This window comes from Furipterus horrens, unplaced genomic scaffold (genome assembly GCF_987537825.1).
Source record: "Furipterus horrens unplaced genomic scaffold, mFurHor1.1.pri manual_scaffold_13, whole genome shotgun sequence".
In the NCBI taxonomy this organism is placed as follows: domain Eukaryota; kingdom Metazoa; phylum Chordata; class Mammalia; order Chiroptera; family Furipteridae; genus Furipterus; species Furipterus horrens.
The window spans coordinates 54,886,528-54,903,699 of NW_028327183.1; the positions used below are offsets into that span (position 1 = coordinate 54,886,528).

The window sequence follows — 17,172 nt, forward strand, 5'->3', positions numbered from 1 at the left end:
GTCTGGGAAGCACTTCATCTGCCCTTCCATTCTAAATGATAGCTTTGCTGGATTGAGTAATCCTGGTTGTAGGTAGGTCCTTGCTTTTCATCACATTGAATACTTCTTGCCAGTCCCTTCTTGCCTGCAAACCGTCTTTTGAGAACTCAGCTGATAGTCTTATGGGAACTCCTTTGTAGGTAACTCTCTGCTCTTCTCTGGCTGCTTTTAAGATTCTCTCTTTATCTTGAACCTTTGTCATTTTAATTATGATGTGTCTTGGTGTGGTCCTCTTTGGGTCTAGCTTCTTTAGGATTCTGTGCTTCCTGGACTTGTATGTCTACTTCCTTCACCAAATTTGGAAGTTTTTCTCCATTATTTTTTCACATAAGCTTTGGATATCTTGCTCTTCTTCTTCCCCTTCTGGCACCCCTATTCGTCGGATTTGGCATGTTTAAAGTTGTCCCAGAAGTTCCTAAGCCTCTACTCATATATTTCAATTCTTCTTTCCTCATTCTGTACTGGTTGACTGTGTTTTTCTTCCTTAAGTTCCAAATAATTGATTTGAACCTCAGTTTCCTTCCCTTCACCATTGGTTTTGTGTGGATTTTTCTTCCTTTTATTTAGCATAGCCTTCACTTCTTCCCTTATACGTCTGCCATACTTAAGCATATCTGTCAAGCCTGTGAGCATTTTTATCACCAGTGTTTTGAACTCTACATCTGTTAGGCTGGCTATATCCTCATTTGTTAGGTTGGCCATCTCCTCATCGCTTAGTTCTCCCACTGAAACCTCGATCCGTTCCCCTTTTGGGCCATACTTCTCTGTCTCCTCATCTTCACCGGTTCCTGCGTTTGTTTGCCTCTGTGTCTTAGGTAGAGCTGTCGCTCCTGTTATGTTGTAAGGGGCGGAGCCTTAGGGATTCGTCAGTTCAGGGCGACCCATTTCACCACATTCTGGCGCTGTATGTGGGGGAGGGGTCTGAGAGGGAACAGTGCCGCTTGCCCAGCACTCACCCCTTTTCCATATGGGCCTGGCGCCTCTCTAGCTCTTGTTTTGGTTGCTGTTCCCGGAGTGGGTGGGACTGTGGACATTCTAGGACTCTGGGAGCCCTTTAAATAAGCGGACTCTGCTGAGAGACTGGAAGTTTCTTACTCCGCCCCAACTCTGACTGGTTTGCACAGTCAGAAGCAATGAAGCTTTATTGTCCCTGGCGCTGGAACTGGAATCTGTGTGATCTGGTCTGGTGCTGGGAGTGTTCCCCAGGTGTCTCTCTCAACTCTTTAAAATGTTTGACTGTGCTTTCTGCTGGCCTGCTGCTGCCACTGCTGCCACTGCATCCACTGCTGCTGCTGCTGCTGCCACCAGCACGACACCGTGTCCTTTCTTCCCGGCTCCACTCCTCCTGACTGTCTGGGTGAGTACTTCTTCTTCCTGTTTTTGTTTGTTAGACTTCCACATAGCTCGATTTTCTGAAACTTCTGGTTGTCTCTAGTTTTGAGGTAGTTGTGTTCCTTCTTAGTTGTGTCTGTTTAGGCCTCCATCCTCGCCAGAAGTATAGTTTCATTTTTTTGCACGTCCCTGTCCAGATATTGCAACACCATTTGTTGAAGAGGCTATTTTTACTCCATTTTATATTCCTGTACCCTTTGTCAAGTGTTAATTGACCATCAAAACCTAGGTTTATTTCGGAGCTCTCTATTCTGTTCCATTGATCTATGTGTCTGTTCTTATGCCAGTACCAGACTGTTTTGATTACAGTGGCCTTGTAATATAGTTTGATATTAGGTATTGTGATCTCTCCTACATTGTTCTTCTTTCTCAAGAAGAACAACTTTTGCTCCATATAATTTTTGAAATATTTGGTCTAGATTTGTGAACTATGCCACTGGGACAAGTGCCTTTCAAGACCAAGGGCCTTCCCCGCACAAGTCTCCTACTTGAGCTTCAGGTCATTGTCTCCAGCCACCTCCTGTATATTTCCCACCTACATTCAGTTTCCCCTGTATATGTGATGTTCAGTACGGCCTTTGTACTTGTCCCTTTATCAGATTGAGGAAGTTCCCGTAATGTCTGGTGTGCTGAGAGTTTCTTTAATTTTGCCAAATGCCTTCACTTTGTCATATATTTGTTCACTGTGTGTGCATGTGTTCATTTCTGAACACTTAATTCTGTTCCTTTGGTGTATGTGTCTTTTTTTATTTTTGCCACTACTATATTGTTTTAGTTACTATAGCTCTGTGGTATAGTTTGATATCAGGCAGTGTGCTACCTCCAGCTTTGTCCTTTTTTTTCAAGACTTCATTGGCTTTTCAGGGTCTTTTGTGGTTTTGTATGTATTTCAGTATTGTCTTTTCTACTTTGGTGAAATATATCATTAAAATTTACATAGGGATTGCATTGAATTTGCATGTAGATCTCATCATGCATTGTAGACATTCTATCTCATTTAATTTTATTTTTAAAAAATTATCTGTTTCTTTTTAGAGAGGGGAAGAGAGGGAGAAATACAGAGAGAGACATATCAATATGTGGTTGCCTCTCGGGAATCCCCAACTGGAAACTTGGCCTGCAACCAGGCATGTTCCCTGACTGGAAATCAAACCAGCGACCCTTTGGTCTGCAGGCCGGCACTCAGTCCACTGAGGCACACCAGCAAGGCCTCAATGTGAACATTTTATTTAATTCTTCCATAATGAACACGAGGCATGTTTCCACTTATTTTTTTCAATTTCTCCCATTATAAGCTTACAGTTTTTGAAGCTCAGGCCCTTCACCTCCTTGATTATATTCATTTTTAACAATTTTATTATTTTTGATGCTACTGTAAATGGAATCTTTTCATTTCATTTTCTGATATCTCACGGTTCCTCTATAGATATGCAGTTGATTTCTATATGATTACTTTGTATGCTGCGGCCCTGGCTGGTTTAGCTCAGTGGATTGAGCGTCGGCCTGCGAGTTAAGTGTCGCTGGTTCGATCTTCCAGTCAGGGTACATCAGAGAAGGAAAACTCTGACTCCAAAAAAACCTCCGCTGCCTTGCAGCATACCTCTTCAGGGGAAAGGCTAAGGGAGTAAACCCCGACAGAAAATCCGGAGCCGGAGTCCCTAAGGCGGTTTGACGTTGTAGTCAACACCGGCAACTCCTGCGGCGCACCTGAACCCAAGCTGTATCGACTCCGTCTTTCCCTTGGACCCTTCAGCTGCGAAGAGAGGGGGGGGTCTGCTGCATGGGCAACAGCAGACCCTCCATATTACCCTGCCCAGGCTCTGTAGCTTCAGCGTCATCGCAAGATGTCGATTCAACACGGGAGGAGACAGATACCATGTCACTCCCGAGTCGGACTGCACAGCCATTCTCGGCGGTGCAGATAGACTCTTAAGAAGCTACACCATCGTCTCTCGAGACGGACGGCTGCCGACGACGACTTTGTATGCTGCAACTTTACTGAATTTGTTCATTATTCTAACAATGTTTGGGTGGAGTTTTTAGGATTTTTATATTTAAGATTATATCATCTGCAGTTTTATTTTTTTTCTTTCATTGTAATTTGGCTGTGTTTTATTTCCTTTTTCTTTTCTTTTTTTTTTTTGTCTTACTGTTCTATGTAGGACTTTTAGTATAAGTTGTATCAGAGTTTTAAGAGTAGGCATCCTTACCTTGTCCCTAATCTCAGAAGAAAACCTTTCAGCTTTCCACTGCTGAGTATGATGTTAACTCTGGGCTTGCCCCATGGGACCCTTATTTTGTAAAGGTGTGTTCTTTCTACTCCCGAATCTGTTGACAGTGCTTACTATGAAAGAATGGTTTATTTTCTGAAATGCTTTCTCTGCATCTATTGAAACAACCATATGTTTTATATCACTTACTTTATTATTGTGGTGAAAAATCTTATTGATTTGCATATGTTGAAATGTTCTTTCATATTTCTGGGACCCTGTGTTAAAGCCCATTGGGTTATGGTGTATAAAACTGTATAAAACTTTGCACCTATATTCAATAAGGATATTGGCCTCTGGTTTTTTCTTGATCTGTTCTTTGGTCGATGCCCTCTATACCATTGTTCATTTCATTCATTGACTTCTTCAGCCCCAGAATTTATGGTTTTATTTTATGATTTTTGTCTCGTTGTTAAAGTTCCAACTTGATCCATGTAATGTCTTCCTGACTTTATTGAACCATCTTTCATGTCTTTGTCTTGTAGCTCATTGGGTTTCTTTTGGATCATCTACAGGGTAAATTGCAGATCTCTGTGTCTTTGGGGTCAGATGTTGGGGGGGCGGCAGTAATTATGATCTTTGGTGTTGTTATGCTTTTGATTCTTCCCATCCTTCGGAATTTTGTGCTTTCTTTATGTGTCTGAAGTGGCAGTCACGTCCTCCAAGCGTGACCAGCTGCCTTCAGGTGTTGGATCCTTTTTGTTGGTCCTGCTTAGGTTCCGGGGCTTCTCCGACGTTGGATGGAGACCCTGGGTTGTACTTCTGGCTCCCTCTTGTGGCAGGACCCCTAAATTGTATGTCTTGTGTCAAGTTTCAATATGTCTGGCCGCTTATTGGTAAACTCCGTTGTTTTAAAATTTTGTCATTTAAAAAAATACGTCATGCCTCTGTATAGACACAGGTCCCAGCCACCCATGTTTGGGGCCACGTCTAAGGTCCAGCTGACCCAAGTCTACTGTCAGGCCTTGTCCTTGCTGTCTTGAGGGCATCAGAGGCATCTTAGGGCCTCAGGGAACCGCTGGAAGCGGGGCTGGACAGCGAATGAGCTGCAGGCCCTCTGGGCAGAGCAAGCTTCGGGCTGGCTTCTTCTGGGCCCTGCAGGCTGGCAGGGGCAGGGCTGAGAGCTGGGCTGGGTGCGGGACGGTGGCCAGGCTACAGGGCCTCGAATCGCTGGTGCGGAGCTGCGGTCTCCAGATCTCCGGAGCAGTTACAGGGAAATCGGGGTGGTGGCGCGCGAGCTTGGACAGGTGGTCGCTGCGGGTGAAGCGCTTCTGCCCCGTGTGCGTCCGGTGGTGGCGGGCCAGCTCCTGGGAGCGAACAAAGCTCTTGTCGCAGGCGGGCCTGTCGCAGACCCAGGGGCGCTCACATGTGCGTGTTCGCTGGGGCGGTTGGAGGTGTGAGCCCTTGCAGTAGCCTTGGCGCAGCCTGGGAAGGGACTCGGTGGCTCGCGTTAGCGGCAGCGGCGCGGGCACAGGACCTGGGCAGGTGCGCTAGGACTGGGACCAGAGGGAAGGTGGGGGGAAGGGGCGGGTGATGATGGCGAGGTGTCTCCCGTGGACTCAGGGGCCTGCCACCCAGGTCGGCCTGGATGCTGGCAGCCAGCAGGTGTGGCGCGGCAGTGGCTTCGTGCTGACAGGAGAGCCCGTGCACATCCAGGCTGGTGTCGGGCTGGCGTAGCACATGGGCGGGAAGTAATCTGGACGGTTCTCTACTGACGACTGACGACCGGTCGGAGAGGCTGCGCGGCTGGGACTCGGTGGAGCTGATGGAGGGGGAGACAGGCGGGGAGGTCCGGGCAGAGGGAGGTGGCCACTCCTCCCGCACTCAGGAAGCATTCACACCTGGAATTAGGCAAAAGCTACAGTTCAGGGCTTTGAGGGATGGGGAACCCCAAACGTGTTTTCTTAGAGCAGGTGCCTAAACACACCACCTGACCGTCATTTCCAACAAGTGCTCTCCATGATAATCACGGCATTTCTGGAAGAACATTACCAGGTGCGTTGAATGACCAGCATTCTTGGTTGGGGCCCACGGCTGGGTTGCCGGCCAAGTCCCTGCCCGAGGACGGCTGGGGGCGGGCAGAGCCGACAAATCAGTTTCTCTGCACATCGACGTTTCTCTCTTTCTCTCCCTCTCCCCCCCCCCTATAAAAATAATCAAATGCAAAAAAGTCACAGGTTTCAACTGCACAGCTCTATAAACATCATCCGTAATTGCACCGTGTTCCTCTTCCAGAGTCAAATCTCCTTTCCTCAGCTGCTCCCATTCACCTGGTAACCGTCATACTGTCATCTGTGTATATGAGTCCAAACTATTCTTGGTATTTATCCATTTATTCAGATTTATTCACATTTAAAACGTATTTGCTGTCTGACCAAATAGATGCATGCTCAGCAAATGCGGTCAATAAAAGTGAGAAAAGTGCCTTCCCTGAAAGCAGACCAGAGACGGAGGATGAGCACAGGTGTGGATTCGAACCTGTGATGTGGGCTCTAGCCCCGCGCCATGGGGTTGAGAACACAGGGGCCATTCAAAGAAAACCAAGAGCAGAATGAAGGACAGCGACCCCCTTGAACTAGGGGAGGCCTCTGTCTGTCCACCAGCCCCACCTCTCCCTGCACCAGAGCCACGCCCACCCCCTCGCCATTCTCAGCAGGTTCCCAAGATCGCCCACGTCTCCAGGCTTTTCCAAGGCTCTACCTCCCTGGATGGTGCGTTTGTTGTCTCCTGTGTTTACGTCCTGGCCGCGTCGTCGGGGCTTCCCTGACTGTGCCAGGCCTGAAGCAGCAGCGCCCCCAGGACCACGAGGACCAAGCCAGCCACGCCCATGCGGATGAGGTTCCCCACTGTGTAGTCTTGGGTGTTTGAGGCTGGAGATGGAGGATAAGAGGTCACAGAGGTCAGGGTCATGTTGAAGCACCCCAGGATCTCTGGATGCCTCTCCCAGTCACACGACTGCCATTGACTGGACTGGACCCCATTGCCTCAGCGCCCTAACAGGGAATCACACCTCACTCACCACTCTTGGAGTCTGGCCGGTTCTGTGATGGCCCCAGGGTATCAACTGCTCCTGAAAACAAACACACGCAGGGCGTGGGTGAGGAGATGTGGGAACGCTCAAGCCTTCTGTGATCTCCAGTGAGTCTCTGTATCTAGTACTGCCCTTCGCTTCCCCTGAGATGGCCATTTTTGGGGTCTTGTCTGCATCTAATTAGGATATAAAGGTGACCTTTTGGGCCTTCATGTTTTCTTGTGATGAGGAGCATGAAGGGGTTCCTCCACCTCAGCTAGCTCCCTGGGTCTCGGATTAGGATTATATAGTTTCATATCACTTTTCTTTCTTTTTTTATCAATCTCTTCTTTAGAAAAGAAATTATGGGATATATACAATATATCGTGTAATGTTTCTGAGATCAACGATTATCACAATTGCCAGACTTGATTATTTATTGAGTTTTGTAGTCTAGATTGATTGTAGTAAGATTGATAAGAAACAAGCAGAAGAGATAAATGATGGGATAAAATGTTTAGATAAACACCTGGATAAAGATACAGATATGTATTGATATAAGACAGACTCTGATAATGTGAGAACTGAAATTGCAGGAAAGACAGGGAACTCTGGGAGGGGAAGGGGCACTGGTATGAGTCTTATAGGAGGTGTTTTAGAAAATGACCTGATTCAGCTGACAACCTGGTGCTCGTTGAAACTAAGCAGAAATCCTGCCGTCTCTCCATGCCCACGTAATGACATTAGTCACCGGTGGAGACAGGACATGCTCAGAGTGGACTCGTGTTGTTTCTCCCACAAGGGTTCACTGGTGCCAAAGTTCTCAAGTGATAGAGCTTTTTCAAATTAAGGATAAGATTCTCCTTTGATAGATGAGAGACCCAAGTTGCAGATATGATAGGATTTCATCAGTGAAATCCGTCTCAAGGATACAGAGCCAACTCCACTTCAGCTTAGACTCTCAGTGGATCCTGAATCACCCTGACCCAAAACCAAAGGCCCCCTTTACTCTGTCTTCCTCTGTGGGCCTGAGTGCACAGGTGCCGGGATGAGGCAGGACCCTGGAATCAGCACCACGGACAGAGGCAGGCCTGGCGTCCTCTCTTTTCTCCCCACCTGAGCTGGGTATCTTCCCCTTCATGCATCTCCTCTTCCGCTGACCACACAGGACCCAGTGACCACAGTGCTACTTGAGACATGAGGTCCCATCCTTAAGTCTCCACCTTTATCCCCAGCACTTTAGGAAAAAAGCCCTTCTGTAAACACTTGATTAGTTGAAATATTCACTGAGAAACTAGAAAAAGTCTGGTGGAGTCCATGTGTCTGCTGGGCTAAGACGACACTGCTACCCAACAGCCATGAAGTTGGTCCATGTGGGTGAGGGTCTGTGGACCCCAAATGAGCATGAGACACGAACCAATGGAAGATGTGGGGCTGTGCCTGCCTCTTGCTGTCCCGTAAAGTCCCATTTCTCTTCCACAAAGGTTGGTTTCCCATGATCCTCAGTATCTTCCCTGCAGTACGCATCACTGTCGGGACCACAGGTTGCCCACTGAACCTCAGTGCTTGTCCTCCAGGCTCCCACCCTAAGCTTCCTGCCTGTGGTTGAGGTCCCAAAAGGCCAGTGTCACTGAAGCCCCACGATCCCCAGGGCGCCACTGAGCACACTGTCTAGGTCAGACATTTAAGGTCCAGGACAGAGAGGGGGATGAGCATGAGTGCCCTCACCTGAGACCTTGAGATGCAGAGGGTCACTGGGGTGTGACCACCCATAGGCGAAGGAGCTGAAAGAAGTATAGCACCTGTAGGTCCCTGCATGCGAGGTGCGCACGGGACCCACAGGGAACATGGCCCGGCCCTTCCACCCCTTGTCAGAGGTCATGGATTCCATGTGTTGGGGCTGGGCAGTGGCTCCCTCCTGCACCAAGTGGAAGTGCTGACCGAACATGGAGCTACATGAGAGGGACACATTCTGTCCTGAGGCCACCGCAGGGCTTGGCTGGGCTGAGAGGGAGGGTGCGTCATACATTCCTGAGAGAGAAGGAAGGAACTGTGTTAAATGTGGGGCCATCACCCCACCTTCCCCAGGTGTGTGCTGTGAGGAGTGAGGTCCCCCTGAAGCCACACTCTGATCTTCTTTGCTTGGGAGAAGGGGACTTGGTTCCACCCTCTCACCTGTCACCACCAGCACCAAGGTGTCACTCCGCTCAGACCAGCCACTGGAGCTGTGATAGGCACACTGATATCTCCCCCCATCGTAGGTGCTCATGGATTTGATGGGGAACCCGGTCTTATTGCTGGGGTCCTGTGGGTTCCCTGTCGCCCTGGGTATGGAGTACGGCTCTTTATACAGAGTGTAGGCATCCACCTGCAGAGGCCCCTGGCACCAGATGGTCACAGGGCTCCCCTTGCTGACCACGGGGCCTGGGTCAGCCCAGATGGAGGGCTTGGGGAGGACTCCTGGAAAGGAAGAGACATGAAGTGTCAGGGGGGTCCTTGTCCCCTCAGTTTCCCCAGCTGTTGCTTCAAAGCCCCTCCCAGACTGGTCCCCATCAGCCCAGACCCACTGTGTGCCCCCAGGTGCCCAGTGGTGACTTGGGAATGAAGCAGCAGGTTTGGGGGAGGACTCACCGGCCTGGACGTGGTCCCATGGGCCCCGACACAGCCCTGGAAGAGAGTCGGGTGAGACTGTCCTTGAACCCACACACAGGAGCTCCAGGCTGGGCTTGTTACAGAGCAGCCTCCCCCCGATTCCCCACAGCCCCTGGTTTGGGGATGTGAGAGGGGGATTCTGCAGCTTTACAGGGACTTGGCGCATCTGTGGCTGGTAGCTGTGTTCTCAGTTCTGCCAATGGCGGTGGCACCAGGAGATGGGAGGGGCTTTGACCATCGAATGGTGATGAAGTGATTATGGGGCCTGCACAAAATTCTACAAGTGGCCACGACTGGTCGCCACACATGGAGTGGTCATAGGCCACAGTCAGGTGTTTAAAAATAAGGCGGCACCAGTAAACAGGGGAACTCCATGTAGTTTGCAAGGAGGTAAAAAGAAAGCCATGTGGCTTCAAAGGGAACAGAAGCAGCTCACCAACCTCTCTTAAGGTTGGGCACGTAAGAAGGTGCTACGTGATTCTGGATTAAGACCCAAAAAACCTCGCAACAGGCAAAACCTTCCCAACCAGGCACAAAAGGATGGGAGCTGAGAAAGCTGAACTGACTCTGGAAAATACGAACCCATGGACTGCGATTCTCCTAAAGAGAAATGGTACCTCTGGCTTCTCTGATCTGAAACTAGCCTGTTTTAGCAGGGGAGGCAGAACTATGTGTTTGTGGGTATTTTAAAGAACATAAGACTTAACAGCAGAAACCCACCATTAATCTAAATCTGTACAACATTTAAATAAGCAAATCCTTTTCTTTCACCAAACTTGTATAGGCCGTTATGCTTTTTGGTGGCGGGTCATCTGCCCTCATAACGGAGCGGCCCGTGGGTTCTGTTTCATGATGACATTGTACCGCAGATCCTGAAGGACAGAGCTGACAGATAAGGTATGGGGAACTTCTGGGCATATTTCTGGCTTATAGCCTTTTGGGGAGCAAAAGAAGTCCTGGGTCTCATGGGAGAAAAGAGTTCTGAGGTGAAATGCTCACAGATCCCCACCCCCAGGTTGAAATCTTGTAAATAAAGACCGGTTTTCCTCCACAGTCATTGTTAGGTCTTACACCAAGGCACATTGTGAATGAGCCCCCTTTTCCTTGGTCACAATCTGGGCCTCTGTGTGATGAACCAATATCTCCTCTCCTCAGAATTTCTGCCTCCACTGAGCCTTCTGAGTCATGGACCTGGGAGGGGAGGCGACCTATCCTTCTCTTTTCCCCAAAACTCACCAAGGTAGAGGAGAACAATGAGGGTCCGGGTCATGGCGCTGTCTCCCAGGCTTTCCAGTGGTGCAGATGGCGTATGAAGTCCACAGAGCCCCTCAGGACAGAAGGACACAATATGTGTGACAAGGTCCTGGCTCCGTGGAACAAGTCACAGTTTCCTCCTCAGCTGCAATGTAGTCAAGGTGACAGCAGGTTCTGGGAGCTTTCAGACCAGACCTGAGTCTCAGCAGACCCCACAGGCTCTGCCTCTACTTCATAGGGAACCCAAATCCAGAGCATGACACATGTCCCAGGACAGGAGGGGAGGAGATGCAGGGCAGGACTCAGGAGCAGCCCAATTTCTGCCTTTTGTAGAATCCGTGTGCCCGTGGGCATTTCAATTTCCTTTCCTGAGACAACGTAAATGCAAAATTTCTTCCTAACTTTCTCATCCCCGCAACCAACCAACATCTGTTGAGCAGTTGCCTGTCCAGGCATGAAGTTCCCTGGGGGAGGCGCCCGCTTCCTCCCCTGGACACACGCAGTGCTGATCAGTGACTCAGACAGCGCAGTGCGTAGGGAGTGGGTGATGTGGTGCCATTTTGGTCATTTGTTGAGGAGAAAACCAGAGGACTGACGTGATCAGAGGGTGTCTGTCATGGAGTGTGGGGACCTGCTGGTGAAGGAGGGACCAGAACACGCTAGGGGCCAGCACAGGGCGCTGAGGAAGGGGGTGATTCTTCTACAGACACATAGTCACCAGGGCGTGCTGTGCCCTGGCACACGAGGTCTCTGCTCACCAGGTACTTTATCGTTAAGGTTACAGGAAAATTGTCAGTAACAAATAGTGTGAACATCCCTGGCTGGTGTGGCTCAGTGGATTGAGCACCGGCCTGCAAACTGAGAGTCATTGGTTAGATTCTCAGTCAGGGCACATGCCTGAGTTTTAGGCGAGGTCCCCGTTTGGAAGCGAGTGAGAGGCAACCACGCATTGAAATTTGTCTCTCTTTCTCCCTCCATTGCCCTCTCTCTAAAAATACATAAATAAAATATGTTGTAAAAATGTGTGGACACAAAAAACGTGTGAACAGATTGCTGCTTTAAAAAGACACAACTCTGTGTGAATAGACTGTAGGAGACTTTGTGGTAATAAACGGTGATGGAACTCCAACATCACAGGCCCCTGGGTGACGGGCTAATCAGCACCCTAAGTTGCTGTGAGAACTTCTTGTGAAATCCTCCCCACTTCCTACAGCAAAACCATGTGTACAGTTGAGTGAGAGGCTGCAGAAACTTCTTTGTCATTATCTGGTCTAGGACGTGTGCAGAGGCTCAGGGGGCACCATGAGAAGGCACCATGTAGTCACGACCCAGGTGTGTAGGTGTGAGGAAGAGACGTTGTCACTGGGGTGGGTCTAGTTTGAAGGAGGAGGGGGCTCTGCTTTGGGTGGAGAGCTGAGCTAAGCCCGCTCGTCAGCAACAGGCCCCGTCAGGCGGAGCGACTGGGTGTTCCTTCAGCGAGGGGTCACCTGTGGGAAGGCTCCGTGCAGGAGAGGGGCCAGGACAGATGAGATCAGGTCCCCAAAGGGAAAACACCTTTGTTGGGCGGAAGGGCCTGCAGGAGGCCAGAGAGAAGGGTAACGGGGTCACACCCACAGAAGGTCCTGGGTCTTCAGCTGAGGGGACAGTGGTGGTGAACTGGTCCCACAAAGAAGGGCTGGGGTCAGGGCTGTGGGTGTGTCCCTTGGGTGGGGGAGCGGAGGAAGGGCGATGGGCCCATCCACACTCTGCCGGGGTTGTTTCGAAGGGCGTACAAGTCTGTCTCAGGACAGAGGGCCCCAGGGAGGAGCAGGAGGCTGGGAAGCCGTGGTGACACTGTGCCCTGATCCACAGGGGGAGCCACTCTGCCCTGGGCTGGGTGTGTGTTTGTGTCCCCCTCACACTTCCTCTCTCTGACTCCCTCGTGTCTGTGAGCAGGAGCCCTTCTCCATCTCTCCCATCCCGTCCACTGAGGCCCGTGTGCCCCTCGCTGCCCCTCTCTGTGCATGAGGGACTCCTCACCTGACAGTGATCCCACCCCCACGCGCTGGGCAGAGGCACCAGGTGCGGACAGCTCACAGGCTCTGATTTACAACATGGAGAAACACTTACTGAACATCTGTGTTGACCAGTAACTTCTGCTCTATCTTCCTCATCGTAGAGACGTTGGAAGCTCAGCTCTCACGGTTGTTGTGAGGAGCAGCAGCGCCCGAGACATGAGGACGCTCCATCTGGTGTCATCTGGGGCCTGATTGAGACCTGGGCAGGGTGACGTGTGCAGGAAGCGCTGCTTGGGGGCCACATCTGGGGCCTGATTGAGACCTGGGCAGGGGGACGTGTGCAGGAAGCGCTGCTTGGGGGCCACATCTGGGGCCTGATTGAGACCTGGGCAGGGGGACGTGTGCAGGAAGCGCTGCTTGGGGGCCACAGGCCTATGCCCCACCCCCCCCAAGCCTGCAAGGGACTCATAGTTGCGGGGAATCCTTGGTTGAACGGCAGGTGGGTGCAGATGAACGGGTACAGGAATGTGCTGCTCACCCTGGATCCTGCACCCCCACACACTGGAGTGAGGGTGGGCTTCCACCAGGGGGTTGAGTCCTGAGCACTGGGATCTGAGGGCATCTTAGACCTGGGGGTAAATGGCACAGGGACCAGGTGCAATTTCTAAGGTAAAAGGGCCCCACAGGGAACCATGTGGTTGACTTGCATTTCTTTTTGATGAAGTCGTCGTCGTCGTCGTCGTTGTCGGCAGCCGTCCGTCTCGAGAGACGATGGTGTAGCTTCTTAAGAGTCTATCTGCACCGCCGAGAATGGCTGTGCAGTCCGACTCGGGAGTGACACGGTATCTGTCTCCTCCCGTGTTGAATCGACATCTTGCAATGACGCTGGAGTGTCCTCTCCAGTGAAGCTGAAGCTACAGAGCCTGGGCAGGGTGATATGGAGGGTCTGCTGTTGCCCATGCAGCAGACCCCCCCTCTCTTCGCAGCTGAAGGATCCAAGGGAAAGACGGAGTCAATACAGCTTGGCTTCAGGTGCGCCGCAGGAGTTGCCGGTGTTGACTACAACATCAAACCGCCTTAGGGACTCCGGCTCCGGATTTTCTGTCGGGGTTTACTCCCTTAGCCTTTCCCCTGAAGAGGTATGCCGCAAGGCAGCGGAGGTTTTTTGGAGTCAGAGTTTTCCTTCTCTGTTTGATGACGTAAAATTCACAAAACATGGAATTAAATCTTTTAAAGCATAGAATCCACTTGAGTTTAGTAAATTCATGATGTTGAACCATCACATCTCTCCAGTTTTCGTAACAAACGTGTACAACCCCTGCTCCAAAATACCACGAAGCCGTCCGGCTCCCGTCTCTCCTGCACATCAGCCCCTGAGAAACCACCTGATTTCTGTCTCAATGGGCTCCCTACTCCTGGGCATTTCATATAAAATCACAGAAATGGGTTCTTTTGTGTTTAACTTTATATTTAGCTGCAGAGGTTTGATGTTCACCCACAATAGGGCAGGTGCCCATACTTTGTTCTTTATGTTTTAAAATACTTTCTGGGTAATGAAGATGCCACAGCTGTTCATATGAATGGGATCCAGCATGAAGGGGTGTGTAGATGTGAATCTGAACCAGCTGTGTGGGCGACGCTCATGTTACAGCGGTGAGAAAAGGACAGTCAATGGCTGTCCGCGATGACTGGGAGGGACAGCCCACAGTGGGATGGAGGAGGCTTCTTTCCAGAAACATGGCTCGCATTTCCTGTCCCCAGACTTTGCCACCGCGTCTGCTCCCCTGGACGATCTCAGCAGCAGTTCCCCAGCTGTGTCCCAGACTGTCCTTCACCTTGTCCTGGGTCATCAGATGGGCTCCACGCTCCCCCACTCTGAACGGTGACCATCCCCTCTGTGTTCACGTCCCGGCTGCAGTGTGGGCCCTCCTCTCGCTGTCTCGAGCCTGAAGCAGCAGCACCCCGAGGGCCACCAGGACCAGCCCAGCCACGCCCATGCGGATGAGATTCTCCACCGTGTAGTCCTGGGGGTGGGAGGCTAGGGGTTGTAGGGAAAGAGGTCACAGGGGTCAGGGCAGACAAAGTCAGCCCAGGGCACCTGTCTCCCTCTGACAGGACTTAACCCTCTGTCCCGAGCCCCTGAACCCAGTTTCTTTTACTCACTGCTCTGGGACTCTGTCTTGTTCTGTGATGGGCGGATGGTGCCGGCTGCTCCTGAGAACCATAAAAAGATGGGACCTGACCCCAGCCTGTCCCTGCATTCTCAGGTCTAATACCCGCTTCTCGCAACATAAGCTCTGTGTTGTCTTTAGTGACGCCTTTCTCTGGGGAGGAAGGTCCTCTCTGTACTCCTCATCACTCACGCGAATGCAGATCCCCATTTCTCAATTCCAGTGGAACCTATTTTGGTGGTTCCCCAAGTTCACAACAGTTTTCTCTCCATTTCAGTGGAGCTCTGCTCTGCTCTGGTTTCACTCTGGGGCCCAGGACCACGTTGCTTAATTGCTTCGGGAAAAGAATATTCATTTATTCTATAGCTGACAGCGCAGGTACTGGGATGAGGGGATGGTGGTCCTGGGGTCCGATGTCAGGAGCCCATTGGGTTGAGGATCTGGGCCTGACCCCCTTTTTAACCAAGTTCATCCTGTTCACCTGGTGGTTCATCCCCTATTTAATCAATCAGTAATAATTCTTCCCATAGTCAGGACTGCCTACCATAGGATATGTATGCGAGATTATTGTGCTTGTATAAAATTTACATGTATCCACATATATACACATATATACACTCTTACACATACAAGCACACACAGATCTATGCATGTTATTTTCAAACACTAGTGCTGAGTCAGTACGTCATTATGACAGTATTTCTGGTTTTCTGTGGCTAAGCAGATAAGTAGCAAACACGTAAATCCACACCGGATGAAATAGAGTCAGACTCACACACACACAAACACAGTCTGAGGGAAGGAGACTGTATCAGGTGCAAGGAGGCAGGTCTGCTCTGGGCAGGGTCAGGAGTGAAGGTCTTCCTTGGACGTGACCGTTGAGCTGATTTCTGAACGGGGAGGAGGGGCTTGAGCAGCCCCGTGAGGACCCGTCGCCCTCCCTGAGCCTCCCGCTCTCACTGCTTCTCACTCCCAGGGCCTCTGGGCCCAGAACCCTGGCACCTCCTCCCCTGACTGACCACCAGGGCTGCCCCTGAAACCTGCCTCCCCACTAAGTCACTCGGGGGCCAGGATGAGTTGTCCTCACCTGAGACCAGGAGCTCCAGGGCGTCACTGGGCAGTGACCACACCTGGGGGGTGTGCCTGTAACAGCCGTAGCATCTGAACGTCCACCTGCGGCCGGGGGTCACGGGGCCCACAGGGAACAGGGCCTGCACCTGCCCACTGGGGTGTGGCTGTGAGTCCAGGGTCCAGGGGAGCCTGTCCTCTCCTTCCTCAGTCAGAATGAACCTGCCAAATCCCTGCCGTGAGCCACACTGGAGGGTCACGTTCCCCCCTGAGGTCACGAGAGGGCTGGGCAGGGCTGAGAGACTGGGTTTGCTGTACAATCCTAGGAGAGAAGGAGGCAGTGTGTTAAATGAGACTCACATCTCCCTCACATCCCCCAGGGCTGGGCTGTAAGGGGGAGACGCCCTGAGAGCACCCCCTTCCTGAGAGTAAAGCCTGAGGCTGGGACCCCTGAGTGTCCTCTCACCTGTCACCACCAGCTCCAGGGAGTCACTGCGCTCTGACCAGCCATGGGGGCTGTAGTAGTAACAGTGATAGCTCCCTGTGTATAGGTGTGTCATTTCTGTGATGGAGAACTTGGCCTTGTCGCTGGGTTCCAGTGGCTTCTCTCTGTCCCAGCTCAGTGGGGTTTCACCTTTATACAGACCCAAGTTTTCAGCCCCCATGTTCCTCTGACACCAGATGGTCACGGGGCTCCCCCAGGGGATCACAGGGCCTGGCTCAGCCCAGAGGGTGGGTTTGGGGCGGGTCCCTGGAAGGAATCAGGGGCTGGGTCACAAGAGATTCCTCAACCTCAGTGCCCAGCTCTCAGTCCCAGGACCCCCAGGTGTCCCCATCCATCAGACAGATCTGTATTCTTTATCCCCAGCCATCAGTGGGGTGGCCCCTTGTCCCAGTGAGGAGAGGGCCCTGGGACCCTGGGGAGACTCACCTGCCTGCACTGGGGTCCGCAGGCCCACGCTCAGCCCTGGAAGAGAGGCGCTGTGAGAGACCTGCCCTGAATCCTGAGCGGGACCCTCCTCCCCGTGAGCCCCGAGTCCTGGGTCCTGGCAGAGCAGGGCTCCCCCTCCCCCCCTCACGTCTCACCCAGGCAGAGCAGGGCCGTGAGGGTGGGGGCCATGGTGTCTCTCCTCTCTGGACCCCGCTGTGCAGAAGGAGGAGGCCTTGGTGTCCTCAGGGTAGACAGACGCACAGGATGTGGTCACTGGGAGGCTGGCCCTCCCTGTCACGGGGGCGTCACATCAGCAGCCTCTCAGGAAGGGGAACAGGGTCTCCCCAGGGGCCCGGCCCTCATTCCCATGGTGGAGTCGGAAACAGAA

At 51.6% G+C, this 17,172-nt stretch overlaps 1 protein-coding gene and 1 pseudogene across 1 annotated transcript; both read right to left on the reverse strand.

The window, feature by feature from the left end:
- Nucleotides 1-4,700: 4,700 nt before the first annotated feature.
- LOC149995410 (uncharacterized) lies at nt 4,701-5,985 on the reverse strand (annotated as a pseudogene).
- Nucleotides 5,986-6,314: 329 nt separating this feature from the next.
- Nucleotides 6,315-17,015, reverse strand: LOC149995411 (leukocyte immunoglobulin-like receptor subfamily A member 6). Its single transcript, XM_090259211.1, has 12 exons — nt 16,940-17,015; nt 16,785-16,820; nt 16,320-16,604; nt 15,873-16,175; nt 14,778-14,828; nt 14,520-14,652; nt 13,153-13,243; nt 12,800-13,030; nt 10,600-10,690; nt 8,887-9,171; nt 8,440-8,742; nt 6,315-6,571 (listed from the first exon to the last, which is right to left on the reverse strand). The coding sequence occupies exons 1-12, from the start codon at nt 16,971-16,973 to the stop codon at nt 6,435-6,437; spliced, it is 1,980 nt and encodes a 659-aa protein (XP_090115337.1). The 5' UTR covers nt 16,974-17,015; the 3' UTR covers nt 6,315-6,434.
- Nucleotides 17,016-17,172: the final 157 nt, after the last annotated feature.

Bases quoted from the DNA above. Each gene is read 5' to 3' on its own strand.
- LOC149995411 (XM_090259211.1), bottom strand. From the start codon at position 16,973: ATGGCCCCCACCCTCACGGCCCTGCTCTGCCTGG. The intron at 16,821-16,939 runs GTGAGACGTGAG...CCTCTCTTCCAG, and splicing joins CACGGCCCTGCTCTGCCTGG to GGCTGAGCGTGGGCCTGCGG. The intron at 13,031-13,152 runs GTGAGCAGCACA...GTGGCCCCCAAG, and splicing joins GTGGGGGTGCAGGATCCAGG to CAGCGCTTCCTGCACACGTC.